This window comes from Bos indicus, chromosome 5, assembly GCF_029378745.1.
Source record: "Bos indicus isolate NIAB-ARS_2022 breed Sahiwal x Tharparkar chromosome 5, NIAB-ARS_B.indTharparkar_mat_pri_1.0, whole genome shotgun sequence".
NCBI lineage: Eukaryota > Metazoa > Chordata > Mammalia > Artiodactyla > Bovidae > Bos > Bos indicus.
This window is the reverse complement of record NC_091764.1, coordinates 107,577,355-107,591,841: the sequence shown is the minus strand read 5'-3', so window position 1 is coordinate 107,591,841 and position 14,487 is coordinate 107,577,355. Positions and strand designations below refer to the sequence as shown.

General features: G+C 54.1%; 1 protein-coding gene across 9 annotated transcripts in view; it reads right to left on the bottom strand.

The window, feature by feature from the left end:
• IQSEC3 (IQ motif and Sec7 domain ArfGEF 3) overlaps window positions 1-13,991 on the bottom strand; it is a 92,072-nt gene extending 78,081 nt beyond the window's left edge. For 7 of the 9 annotated variants that reach the window (XM_070790308.1, XM_070790310.1, XM_070790313.1 and 4 more), the window contains exon 1: window positions 13,402-13,989. In XM_070790308.1, coding sequence (XP_070646409.1) covers window positions 13,402-13,919 — 518 coding nt within the window. In that variant the 5' untranslated portion in view covers window positions 13,920-13,989. Of the gene's footprint in view, window positions 1-13,401 lie in introns of all 9 variants that reach the window. The other 2 variants (XM_070790307.1, XM_070790306.1) reach the window with 2 other exon arrangements.
• Between the last annotated feature and the right edge of the window lie 496 nt (window positions 13,992-14,487).

Here is a 14,487-nt window from a genome sequence, read left to right as displayed (position 1 = left end):
TCCTCCAGACCACACAGAACCCCTTCTCCAGGGCATACTCAGGCACTATCCTACTCCCAGCCTTCCCAGGGCACCCCTTCTGAAATGGCAAACCTTTTTATTCCCAGGCCTCCTTGCTCTCTTTCTCCCCAGAGCACTTATCCCATCAAACATATGTTTTAATTCTTAACCTTGTTTATTTATTTATTTTTGTCTCTAAGCTTCATGAAGTGATGTGGGGTATTTTGCTCGCTGCTACATCCGAGTACCTGGCACACAGCAGACAATCAATAAATATTTGTTAAGTGAAAGAAAGAATGCAGATGCCATAGACGTTTACTTACAGAGAGAAGAAAATAAGCACTTTTAAGCCACAGGAATAAAGAATTAATTTCACCCTCAGCAAGGACTGGAGTGTGTTCAGCCTGGAGTGGCAAGTAGGGGAAGAGATGATGAAAAGCTCAGTTTATTTCTCAGTTCAGGAAGACTTCCTGGAGAAGGTGGGCTGTAGAGCTCACTCTCAGCTCATTTCGAACCAGATTATAACATCCTGGCAGCTTCCCCAACACTGATGAGTGCAGACAACACAGGGAGCCCAGCTGGAAGAGCAGTGGAGTGTTTTCAGGTAGGGAAGCCCACTTCCTGAATCTATTTCTATCACAATTTACCAGTGTCTGTAGGAAGCTCCACCAGCAGGTTCCCCCACTGGAGGGCCAAGTTCAAATAGAGCCCCTGGATAATGCCTGCCTACCTGCACATGACCCATCCCCACCCTCAGAAAAGCCCACCCAAATGATTACACAGAGGCAGGCTGCCCAGAGCTTGCCTTCCGCACGCCCAGTGAACGAAAAGAAAGGACCCAGATTCACAGTCACACAATGGAATACTTTATAGCTATTGAAAAGAATGAGACAGCTCTTTTTATACTGAATACGGAAGCCTCACCCAGATAGATTATTAGGGGGGAAGAATGCAAGATGCAGAAGTGTACAGTATACTACCATTGGTACAAAATGAAATATATACACATCTAAACAAATATATATACATATAAATGTATGAGTGCTCAGTTGTGTCTGACTTTCTGCAGGCCCCATGGACAACAGCCCCCCAGGCTCCTCTGCCCATGGAATTTTCCAGGCAAGGATACTGGAGTGGGTTGCCATTTCCTCCTCCAGGGGATCTTCCCAACCCAGGGATCAAATCCACGCCTTCTGTGTCTCCTGCATTGGAAGTTGGATTCTTTACCACTAACGCCATCTGGGAAGCCTATACACACACACACACACACACACACACACACACACACTATCCCTGGAAGGATATACAAGAAATTGCTAACAGTAGCTTCTGGGAACAGGGGCTGGGGGTGAGTGGGTGTAAAATAGAGGTGAGGAAACACTTTTCACTGTAAATTCTTGCATCTTTCAAGTTTTGTACTATGTCGATGTTTTGATACTACCTATTTAAAAAGAGTAAATTCAACTTTAAAAAAAACACAACCAGATTGACAAAATGAAAGCCAAACGTGAAAAGTTCAGCACGTAGGGTTTTAAAATGAAAGCCACGTGCAGAAGGACAGGGGGCCAGAGCAGAAGGACAGACTGCTTCCTGAAGAACAGAGAATGAGCTTCTCTAACAGTGGCTTCTGCATCTACGGCCCGGGGCTGAGAAAGCCAGTGAGTTCCTAGGTGCCATGCAGAGCCAGGGAGCAAGCGGAACCTGCACGGTTGGGGCAGGGCTGAGAGAAGGACTCCGCCTCCCCAGCTGGCCGGCCACATCTGACTCCTGAGCCACAGGGTTCATTGCAGCTCCAATGTTCTAGGAGCCAGACTGAGGGGACCGAGCCACCCACAGACCCGCCTGGAGCAGAAATTACAGGCCTCCGTACGCTTGTCTAAAAGCAAAGGAGGCAGCTGGAGAGAGTGGTCAGGAAGGCCAAGGAGAATTGACTGCCTTCAAATACTTGAGTGGCTGTCAGAGAATGAGGAGATCTGTTCTAAGCCCTCTGGAAGACTCCACCTTCCAAAAACACTTTTCGGCCCAGTTCTTGCCAGAGGGGGCCCCAGATAATACCTGTCCTTGAGGCCCCACTGGGCCAGGTGCCCAGGTTGCTGGGTGCTTTACTGACATCCACTCTAAATTCACGGTGGTCCTGGGGGGTTTCACTGTTCCTACTCCTACTTTAGAGACAAGAAAACCGAGGCTGTCACTGCTGAGGGGTCACATCAGTAGGTGATGGAGTCAGGGCTCAAACCGGAGGCCACAGTCTGAACCACTACAGTCATCACAGGTTGGGCCAGAACTCAAAGGTCGTGTGATTCTGCTGCTGTTCAGTCGCTCAGTCGTGTCCAACTCTTCCCAACCCCAAGGACTGCAGCACCCCGGGCTCCCCTGTCCTTCACTATCTCTCAGAGTTTGCTCAAAGTCATGTCCATTGAGTTGGTGATGCCATCCAACCATCTCACCCTCTGGCGCCCCCTTCTCCTCCTGCCCTCCATCTTTCCCAGCATCAGGGTCTTTTCCAATGAGTTGGCTCTTCACATCAGGTGGCCAAAATATTGGAGCTTCAGCTTCAGCATCAGTTCTTCCAGTGAATATTCAGGGTTGGTTTCCTTTAGGTTGATCTAGCAAGCTAAGGCAGGGCTGGGATCCTCTGCCAAAGTGACTTGGGTACAAGGAAGGCTAGTGAGGTGGATGCTGAGTAGAACTGGACCTCCCTGACACCTCCCTGATCCCCGATCCTCTTCGCTGCCCCTGCGGCTTCTCCCAGAAAGGCAATGGCCCTTTCCACAGTCCCGGCTGAGACATCCAGCTTGGATCGTACGCACCCTAGGGCAGCGCCCCTTCCCCTGCCCCTCACCAGAACCCGTCTCCAGCCCCCCGGAGGAGGGCAGCGGGTCGGGTCTGGGGAGGGCCCGCTGCCGGAAGCCCCAGCTGGGAGGGGAGGCGGGGGCTGGGATGCTCCCAGACACCGTGGGCGGGCGGCGCGCCAGTCGGGGTGGGGGTTGGGGGGACGGAGTGCGCTGCCGGGGAGCAGCCGACCCGCGAGATGCGCCCCTCCCCACCCTGCAGGGCTAGGCGCGCAGGTGGGGGCAGCGGCCACGCTCCCCGGGCGCGTGACTCAGCAGCCGCCTCGCCAGGCGGGGCGCGGGGCACACAGCTTCCCGACGCGTGGGCGGTTCCGAGGGGGTTAGGAGGGGGCCGCCCCGTCGCCCCCGCGGGAAGCGCCGAGGGGCTTGTGGGCCGGGACGTTCCGCAGCGGCCGCTCGCCAAGCCGCCCACGCAGCCCCGAGCCGGCCCGGCGCGCCCGCCCCCGCGGAGCCCACGGGACGCGCCGCCTGCGGAAGGGCTTCCCCAAGCTCCGAGCGCTCCCCTCCGGCTGCTCCGGGGTTTACGCTTCAGTGTCCGAGGGGCGGGAGCCTGCAAATCCTGAGAATCTGGAGCGGGAAGACCCCGCGGAATGCAACCCGCCCTCCCTGACCTGCGGGCCCTGGCCTCCCTGCACGGGGCTCCAGGGTCTGTCTCCTTGGTTTCTCGCAAAAAAAAAAAAAAACAAACAAAACACCAGCGGATTCAGAGCTCCCTTCTTGAGGCTCTTAGCATTTGCAAGTCAGTTTTCTCATCCAAGGTAAGTTGGTCCTGTTGCAGTGACCTCTGAACGGCTCAGCTTTGCCCCAGCCTCGGTGACCGGTAGGCAGAGAGGGGCCCAGAGGTGGGCAAAGACCGATTGTCCCCACTGGGCAGAGAGGACACCAAGGCCCACTGAAGGGAGGGGGGTGGATTTGCAGCAGTTCACCCTTGGGGTCAGTGAGGGTGGGCACAGCGATCAGGACCCCGGAGTCCTGGCTTCTGGGTTCAGTCGAGCTGCTCCAAGAAACTGTCCTCTACCCACCCCTTCCACTGCTGCCTCAGGGTGCCTTCACGTGCCTCTGGAATTCCCTTTGGCCCTCTCCCACGGGTCCTTAGGAGTTGAGTAGCTCCAAGAATATCCAGGATGCCCAGCAAGCCGATTTGGAAGCACCCGGGCATCTCTGTTCCTAAAGACCAGTCTGTGCACCGGAAACGTTAGACACAGCCAGGAGATTCCCAATTGCTCTGCTGAGTTTTTGTTGCTGTTTTAAATAATCATTGTGTTGAAGTGATGTGTTGAATGAAAATCATGGTAGATTGGAATCATTTATCACGGAGGAAACTGTGGAATTCCCTTGCCTCTCCACTGGGATGGGGAGTGCATTCCTGATTGGAAACAGGGAGGCAGCTGATTTGACCTGCTGCACCCAAACTTGGAGAGGTCATGGGCGCCAGGCCCTGGCCACAGCTGGGCCAGTTCAGAGCAGATCACTGCGGTTTGGCCAGCATCTTGCTGCTGCCAGCACCTGAGCGTCCAAACACAGCACCTCTGCAGAGTCCCAAATACCTTGCCCCTGTTCCGCCCACCTCCTTCTTCCCGGAGCTCACAGCCTCCAGAGGCCAAATCTCCTCCATGCTCCAGGCAAAGTGAGGGGGAGAAAGTGGAGGTGCTGTAGACTTGCCCCATTGGGGGACCAGGAGGAGAGCTGGCTGGGCAGCAGAGAGAAGCAAGCATTCAGAGAAAGAAGGAAGCCAGAGTCGGGACAGCGTGCGCAGTCTGGGCGATGAGAAGGCAGCGAGGAGGCCTGTGCTGTGGGGTGGAGCCATCACCCCCTCCTCCAGCCTGGAGTCAGGAACGAACCCACCCTCGCACAGACGCACCTTCTCCGTCCCCCAAATGCAGCCACGCCAGACTCACACCCACTCTCCCTCCCGGCAGCGTCCTAGCGGCTCCCTGACCGTAGCTCACACCACTGCCTGGTGGAGAAACGGGAGAGGCCTGGAGCCTGGCTGCTGCTTCCCATGGCTGCTCCCAGGCCAGGCGGTGACCCCAGAATCCAACCCTTTCTCCTTTGTCTGTTTTCTACCTGGTGACACGGCAGCAAATCAGGTTTCCTTTCCCTCCCATCCTCTTAGACCTGTTTTCCATTTCTAGTTGAGCCTGCTGATGGGCTGTGTGCATGTGCAAAGAGAGAGAGAGAGAGAGAGTGTGTGTGTGTGTGTGTGTGTGTGTGTGTGTGTGTGTGTTGGAACACTCCAAGGCTTTCTTATGCTTCATTCTTCCTAAAGCTTCCCAGGCTGAGGACTGGATTGCTCAGAGGCTTGGGTCAAAGGAGGAGGGGGCTCTCCATCCTCACGGGTAGAATTGGGGTGGGATGTACGCTCCCCAGTTGGCCTTCAGACCTGAGCCTCTGATCCAGCGTTTCCCAGGTGCTCAGCTGGGGAAACTGTGCCCATGAGTCTGGGCACCGCCCACCCCCTCATGGACCTCCCTCCAGCTGAGACTTTCTTCAGCCCTGACGCCGTACCCCCTCCCTCCACTCAAGGATGGATGAGGCTGCCTGTGCCCTACGCACTGAGAGCTTATTCCTTCTCATGTTGTTCATCACACACTGCTACGTATTGAGCTGGCCTCCATCCCCCACCCTTCTCAAGCTCATGTAACACCCACCTACTGCCTGCCAACATCCCCCCACCATGACAGACTCCATTAGAGTTGTGTGAGAGTTTTGCCATCTAACATATTATTTTAAGGGTCTAGAAAGGATCAAAATTGCTTAACCAAGCACCAGGATGCTCCTTAGATTCCTGCCTTGTGAATTTTACACATGGGGCTCATTGGGGAAGTATTCCTTCTCCAGCGCAGATAATCTCAAGACTAGCCAGTGTGGGAGTGAGTGCCCCGGGTCCCTCCCCTTTGCTTGCCAGGCAGTGCTAATTCCTTGCAAAATACAGTGGATGTGAAGACCACTCAGGCTTCATCAGCCTCCCCTGTGAGCCCTTCAACACCTTCTGAGCCTCCTGCCCCAACTGTTAGACATCTCTTCCCTTGTCAAGCTTGTCCTCAGACACTGTTCAGATAAACTCCCATGCTTTCAGAGCCAAACGTGTTGTTTTTCTCCTGTCCTAGGAGAATTTGCATTTTAACAAGGGGGATAACCTGAAGTCCCCAAAGGAGTCCCTAATTGTGGAATTGCCGGCCTAGGCAAGATGTTCTGGAAGGCAGAGAGACCTCCCTGGGTGCCCTACACCCCTGTAACTGGAGGTAAGTTTGGCCCTGCACACCCACGGGGCAGCGCTGACTGGTTCTCTCAGCCCCTCACTGCACTCTGACAAGAGCGCTGGATGAAGAGCATGGAGAAGCTGAGTTGTAAACCTAGTTCGGCCACTAATCAGTTTGGAAGCACCAGCCCCTTCTCTCTCAGGCCATGGTTTTCTCATTTACCAAATGAGAAGTTCGGTGCAAATGACCTTCCAGAACCTTTTCAGCTCTGACATTCCCCTGACATTCGGAGGGTCTGGGGGACCCTGGTACAGCTCCCAAGGCGGTCCAGCCCCTGGGGCTGTAGACACCTTCCTGGTCGGGGCAGGGGTGGGGTGCTTCTCTGGGCAGGACTTCCACTGGCCTGTAGGCCTCCTGTCCACAGCAGTCCGCCCCCTGCTGGGGAGGGAAGGTAGTGCTCCGCACAGCCCCCGCCTGGCAGTTACATAACCCTCCCAATGGGATGTTCTAAACAGCAACAGCACAGCAGCCTTTGCCCTGCCCTGCCCTGCCCGGTGCTCCCCCCTCCCGCCCCACCCCCCCCCACACACACGCCTTTGCCTGTGATGGCCTCACAGCCACAACTACCTTTCCATCTTCTCTTTTCCATTTGTTTTCTTGCTGCTGTTGTTCAGCTGCTAAGCCGTATCTGACTCTTTGTGACCCCATGGACTGCAGCACACCAGTCTTCCCTTGTTTTTTTCTAGAAGGTATTTATTCTAAGAGAGTCCTTGCAAGATGAAACTCCTTTAGCCTCTGGGCTTGACCAGAATGAAGCAGAGTCCTCCCCCAGCCACCCTGACCGCCCAGCTTCGGCCAAAACACCACATTGGGTCAGGCCTCCCACTTTTCTCAGCCCTGCTCTGTCTCCCTTTCTGACTGCAGAGTCCTGCGAAGAGTGGGTCTGCCTTCTCCCTTCCCTTCCCAGAATGGGAGAATTTGGAGAAATGGATTTAGCTTTCATTCCAGTGAACGGGAGGCATTCTCCTGGTTCAGACTCCATCCCCCACCCTCCCCTGTTGTCCTTGACAAGGTCACATACGAGATGACACTGTGGTTTCCCCATTTAGAAGACGGATGAGGTCATTGTCACCACTGTGGGGTGTTGGGTGGCGACTCGGGTCCCCTCAGTGTCCATAAGAAAAGTGCAAGCAATCTGAAAATGCAGCTGAAGAAATTCAGGTTGGGCTTAAGGAAGCAGTTCCCAGCTATTGAGTTGTGAGACCTCCTCACAGCTCACTAAGGGACGACGGGTTTGTCCCGCCCAGCTGCATTTCGAGGCAGGCTCCCATTCACATATCTGGTGCACACTGTCCAGAGGTTGAGTGGTGGTTGAAGAAAGGTCACACATAGAAATGTGGCCTGGAACACTTCCTGAAGGAATCCTCAACCTGGATTCTCCTCGATAGCTATGGTCTCACTCTGGATGAAACTTGGGTCCTGGTTTCTTTATCTGTAGAAATATTACAGTGTATTGAGCACTTACTACGTGCCCAGAACAGCTTAAAATGTATATAATCTAATTAAAAATTTTTTACAACAACCTTTTAAAGTAGATATTATTCCTTATTTCATAAAAAAAAAAAAAAGGCTCAAAAAAGGTATAAGGGAACTCTACTCAGTGCTCTCGTGACCTAAATGGGAACCCAGAAAAGGGGATATATGTATACATGTAGCTGATTCACTTTGCTGTACAGCAGAAACTAACACAACATTGTAAAGCAACTATCCTCCAATAACAGTTGAAAAAATAAATGTAAGGCATTCCAGCTGGTAGCTGGTGGAGCAGGATTCATACCCGGTATGCCTGCCTGCAAAGCCCAGGTTCTGAACCACCTGGGTCTTGAAAACTCCCAGGTGGCTCAGCGGTAAAAAAAATCTACCTGCCAACACAGGAGACGCAGATTCGATCCCTGGGTTGGGAAGATCCCCTGGAGGAGGAAATGGCAACCCAGTCCAGTATTCTTGCCTGCAGAATCCCCTGGACAGAGGAGCCTGGCAGGCTGCAGTCCATAGGGACGCAAAGAGACACGACTGAGCGACTGAACAACAGCAACGTGGTTTCCTTAAGTTCCTTTTAGCCTGAATAACCTAGTTTCTCCCTCCCGCTACTCCTCCTCTTACTCGACTGTTAATGCCCTTGCTGCCTGAAGTGGACAGAACCCTCCATTCCTGTGTGAACACAAGAAGCCCTTTGCAGCTTGTGTAGGAACCCACACTTCATGCTTCTCACGAAGCAGAGGAGGAAGGTGCTGCAGCGGCCTCAGCCTCAGAAGTCCCACCACATGGCCTTGCGTTTGGGGGTCTGCCAGGTGCAAGGAGCGCATCCCCAGGACCTGTTCCTAAGATACCCCTTGCTAAACCGCTGCCACCCTGGGTCCTCTGAGAGTTCTTGCAGGCCCCAGTGGAAAACGTTTAGGGCCTGCAACAGGGCCATCTGTGTCTAAAATTCCTTATGTGGGGTTTAAGTCCAAGATCCAGGCCTCTTTCCAGACCACAGTCCAGCTGATTGTCTGGCTCTCCCTGATTTTTCATGTCACCCTCCCCCCAGACCTGACCCATCTGCCTTTTTTCACAAGTGACCTCTGAAACTCGGGCCGCATAGATATTTGCTGAATCAGCAGGACCAACTGCTGCTCCTCTCACTGGATTTCGGGCCAAGAGGAAGATGTGCCAGGATGGCCTTGAGAGGGCCTCTGCTGTTGGCCGTGTGGTTCTGAGAAGGGCTGGGGAAGGAAGGAGGTGGCGGTGGAGCAGGCACGCAGGTGACTTTTCTCTGGAGTCCGGTTGTTTTGGGCTGAGAGTGAGGAAGGAGCAGTGGCCCGGGCCCTCAGAGCGGCAGGGGATGGCAGAGCGCCCTGAGTGTCTGCCCGTGCCAGCTTCTGGGTGGGCAGAAGATGCCCAAGCCCTCCCCCTCTCAGCGAGCCTTCACTCAGGCCCCTTTTCCAGCTGGCCAGCCTGGTGTCGTACCCTCCTTATTGAAATGGGCAAGAGGAGGACAGGGAGGCTGGGGAACAAGAGCGTAGTGTGACTTCCTCAGCTAGCAGGGGTTTTAGCCACTGGGAAGAAAGGACCAGTACTGAGTTCTTCCTACGTTGATGGGTTTAGCCTTGGGGGGTGAGGGGGGTGATGGGGGAGGGGCTGTAGGTCAGAGTGGGGAATGGTAAGTGCGTGCATCACAGACATTTCCTTGGATTGACTCCTCCCAGCTCTGTCCCCACCCAGCTGTCCCTGCCTCTCACTGTTCTTCACGTAAACCCTTGGCGGCAACTTCAGAAACCTCTCTGGGCTGTGGATATGCTGTGTACACTCTCCTTTTTACCCCATTCTGTTCTGATAGAGGCAGGCTCTGGGCACCTGCAGTCCGCTTAACACTTACCAAGATGTTTGTAAACCCGTGTCTCAAGTGCATTGAGCACGGATGGTCTGTGTCTTTTCTGTCTTTTCGCAGCAGAGAGTGCAGGATTTTGAACGGATACAATAGAGTTGACTGACAGACCTTCACACACTCTTAAGAGCTCCCATGAGGGGCTCTTCTTGGAGATCTGCCACCTCCAGGCAGACAACCTTGATTCAGTAGGAGCACAGATGCCTGCTCCAATCAGGGTCTCAGACAACAGGCTAGAAGTCACTTCCAGTAGTCTTCCTGCCATCCCCTGACTCTGGGGAGCACAAGACCATGGTGCTCAGATGACCCAAGATTTAGTTTATGCTTAGGATGGGAGCAGAGAGGAGGAGACATGTCTACACAGCTTACATGGAAGCAAAGGATGGAAGGAAGAAAATATGGGGAGTGGGTGTGTTTGAGGGGAGGGATGAAAGGGGGAAGACAGAACATATAAAAAAGACAAAGGAGGAAGAAGAGAGGACAGGAGCTCACAAGACATTCAGAGTTCTCGGCCCCATGGAGATGGGGAGCTCCAGGGTAGGAGCTGAATTTGAATTATAATGAGAGAATCTTAGCCTGCCTCCAGTAATCCTCTGCCCATGGACGTGAGGACTTGGGCAAGCTCTGGGATCCACTGGCTCTAAACACATGGCTGGGTGGACAGATGGACACATGCTCAAGCAGAGAAGCTGTGGCCACACTGCAGCCTGGAGCTTCAGGCTGGGTCATATGCTTCCATGGCGAGGAAGGGACTTTGCTGGGTCAGGCTGAAGCTCTGGCTCCAGCCAGGAAAGGGATAATCAATTCTGTAGAGGCTGTGAGCCTTGATTGAAAAAATAAAGAGGAGGAAGCTAGATTGCTGCTTTCATTAAAAGGCAAAAGCAGTGGGGGCTGGAGCTTAGCAAGAGCCAGGAAGCAGCAGAGAAAGAATGTTAACCCCTTGGGTGTCATTCTTCGGGATGTCTTTACACTCACCCGTTCCCACATTGTTGCTTCCTTGACCTGACCTCCAAGGCCACCAGCTTCGCAGTTCCCTTAGCTGGAGGAGGGAGAGGCTGGGCGGCATATTAATGGAGATCTGATGACAATTAAACGATCTATTATTTCTCAGCCCCAGGGTCCCCAGGGCTCCCGCCTCTCCTGGATTCGGGGAGGAAGATGAGTTCTGGGGATAAGAGATAAGCTGTGCGGTGAGATCACAAGCCTCACAGTGCCTGGTAACCCTCACCCCTGCCTCAGCAACCTCACCAGGGCTGCATTCTCACCCTACTGAGGCCAGAAAAGGGGAAGGAAGAAACGAAAAAGGATTTCAGCAAAATTATGAAGGAGAGACCCCTCTGCCGGCTCTTCTTCCTACGTCAGCATGCCCAGTAGGGAACTGATTCAGCAGGGAGATTCCCAGGAGAGGCCCCAGGAAAAGGACTGCTGGCTCGGCTCTCTCTCCCCCAGTCTCATCCGGTCCATGGAGTGCTGCCCATATCTAACCCAACAGCACTGAGAGGTTGGGTAGAAAAGGACAGACATGCAAAACGGGGGTCGTGGGTGGAGAGCAGGATGGGGCCAAACTTGTAGTCAGCAAAGACGATTCCTTCCTGAGGTTCTGCGGGGGAAACTTGGGCTGAAGTTAAGCAGAAAAGTGGGGAGACACGGGGATCCAAAAGGCATTAGTCTGTCTGGATGCCCAAGATTTCCCATCCAAGTGGGGAGGGAGCTGAGGGAGGAGGTGAGGCATTTGTTTCTGAGCTCTCTAAGTCTCTGGGTGTCTAGGCTTGAGGAGCAGGGTAGGGTGAGCTGGCCGATCTGAAGAAAGGAAGGGGTTGCTGGCAGTGTTAACCTCTTGGTACCTGGCACAACTTCCTGAAAGATTTCCAACAACTTCCACTCTCTTCCACCATTTTAATTACTTATTTTTGTCCTGCTCCCTTGGGAAGGAAAAGCAGGACAAGGGAGAGGGGAAGATGAGGACCTGATGGTTTCTCTCCAGTTGTGACATGTGAGGCTGGATAGGAATCCAGATGATACCTAAAACCCCTGGGTTCCCAGCAAGAGCCCCTGGGCCAGAGAGTTTGGGCTCTTTAAGCTGCTTTGGGGGCCACAGCAAAGTCCTTATTCAGGAGAAATGAGCTTTCCTCCACCCTTCTTGCCCACACAGTCCCCGAAGGGATGCAGAGAAAGTGGGAATGTGGTGGAAAAGGAGGAGGACATTGAGGAGCGTGAAGAGAGGAACCACGATTCCCTGGGAGCTGTGGCTGCCCTAGGAAATGGAATAGAATAATTCCCCCCCTATTTGGGGCGGGGGGAAACACATGGCATTTTGGATTTTTTTTTGTTTCAGATTTTTTTTTCACCTTTTGCTGAGCCATGGGCAGTAAGGGAAAACTGCCTTTCTGCTTTTTCTGCCAAATAAGGAAAGAAAACCGTGACACTGAAGGGAGAGCAATGGACCATTGAGGGAGCTTGGAAAAAAAGCCGCATCTTCTTGGGGTTTGAATCAAACGCTGTGGAGTCATCCTGGATCTTCCCCTCTTAAGAGCCCAAGATTTTGGTCACGTCTACCATGTGTCCTGACCCAACTTGTCTAACTCTGCAGTAGATACAAGGAAAAAATGAGCCTACATCAAATCTTCACAAGTATCTGTAGATTAAAGCATGCCAAGGCTGCTGAAGATGACTCTTGGTTCTTCTCCTTTCCCACCCCCAACTTCCTTACCATCCCCATTGTCAGGGTCAGGTGCTGACTAGCTTCTGATTTCCCGTGAGCTGTTCTTCCATCACCTGTCTCCTCAGAGAAAGGAAGCTGACATGGTCACAGCCTTCCCAACACAGAGGAGAGAATATTCCAGTCTTCTCTTCTTCCCATATCCCTAGTTCATGGACATTGGATGTAAAGAAAAAGAACTTGAAGTTCTAGAGTTTCTCATTAGGAGCTAATAAGCATATTTCTCTCTGGACCTAACATGAGATTCCACTTATCACCAAATAACCAAGGGGAGACAAGATTTGCAGTCACCAGCCATAACAGGAATTACATCCAAATGCCAACTCCGTTTGCCAACTGTCTCATCATTATTCCCTTTCCACGATTGCTAACACTTTGCATAGAAATCCTCCTTGAGTCAGAGGGTAGAGCTGTAACCAGACAGACCTGACACTGAAAAGGGATTCTCTGTAGGCTTGATGGGTTGTTACCTGGCACCCCTCTAGATTTGTGGGGATTCAGAAGAAAGAGGGTCCACTCAGGTCAGAGCAGAGTAAGCTTCCCCAAACAAGCCACTCCTGGCTTTTGACTCCCACTGCATCGGTTAAAGAGCTAGCTTGTTCCCCTGGGAGATGCTTTCTCCCACCCTCCTCTTCCTCTGTATCCAGCCCCCCTTCCTTCTCACATCATCCTGCCTCTCAGCCTTATGTTCTGCCTCCCAAATCCCCTCAGACCCCAGTTCTACTCTTCCTGGACCCTGTCCTTTTTAAAGCTCTTAACATGTCTTTTTTTTCATATCTCCCTCTCCATTCAAATAATTTTACTACCCAAACTCCCATCCAGATTTTCCCTAACTTAAAAAGATTCTTCAACTGTTCTCTTTTCTTCAGTTTAATCTTCCTCCCTAACTTCGCCCCCAGTCTTGTCCCCTTTGAAATCTGCCAGTTTTCAATAACCCTAATCACTTAACCCCCATGTCTTTCCTCCTCTGACCCCTTTTGCTCCAACATCCCCCAGACCCCCTCGAACACTGGTGTCATTCCCTCCTTCCCCCCAAATCTCCTTGACATACTTCTGCCCCTAAGCATCTTCTCACCCCTCCACTTCACACTGCCCTAGTCCTCCAGACTCGGGTGCATCTGATTACCCTCTCGTCCCCCACTCACGTCCGTTAGCTTCCCTCCCTCCCACAACGGTTCCCATGCCTTCTTCCCCACTCACTCGGGTCTCCTGCTCAGGACGCCCTTGCCGAGGGCGGCGGGGGATTTGTGCTGAAGGAGGGTTCCAGCAGCAGCGCAACAACTCGGGGGACGCTCCTTCTCCTTGTCGGCCACGGCCCCGGGCGCCACCGGGTGCTGGTGGGGCGACTGGGGCGCGTGAGCCCTGCCGCTGGGGCCCGGCTGGGGCTGAGCCAGGAGCTGTCCGTGGTGCTGAAGCGGGGGCTGCTCGGGCGCGGGCTGTGGCGCGGCGGGAGGCAGCTGTCCGTGGTCCTGGAGCTGCTCCTGGGCCCCGGCGGTGGCCGGCGACGGGGGCACGAGCCCGGGCGGAGGCTGGGCTTGCAGCAGCTGCTGGTGCTCCCACAGGCTGCGGTTCTCGGCGCTCAGCTCGTCCAGCCGCCGCTCCAGCTCGTCGATGCGCTGGCGCTGGGTGTGGATGAGGCTCTGCTGGTTCTGCACGATGGCCGTGAGCTCCTTGAGGTAGAGCACGGCGCGCACCGGGTTCTCCAGCAGGCTCTCCATGCCGCCCGCCGCCGCCTGCGCCCTGCCTGCGCCTCGGCGGGCGGCGGGGAGCGCGAGGGCGCGCACGAGCCCAGCAGCCCCGGCGGTCCGCTCGCCTCCCTCCCGCCGCCGGCGCCGCGTCACCGCCACACCGACATTCACACACGCACGGGGGGCGGGACCGCGGCGCCCGGGCCCACCTTCCCCCTCCCATCCTCCTCCTCCCACCCCCTCCAGGCTTCGTGAGGAGTCTCGGCTTCCTGCAGGGCTGTCAGGGGCGGAGAGAGGCGAATGAGAGAGCGGGTAGAGGCTCAGGATAAACGGAGGGGGCCCGGGATGGATGACATGAATCTGGCAAGAAGGCATAGCCGGCGAGGTGGAAGTGAGGTGGGACCGGGAGGAGAACAGAAGCAGACAAGGAAAGAGGAAGCAGAAAGGGAGAGGATGGCGAAAAGAGACAGAAATGTACGAGAAAGAGGAAGTCTGACAGGTCACTCGTTCTTTTTCCTGTGTCCAGTCATCCCAGGGGGTGAGGGTCCATTTTAAAGACCTTCCGAGCAGAGGCCACCCTTGCCTCTTGAGTGCTCGG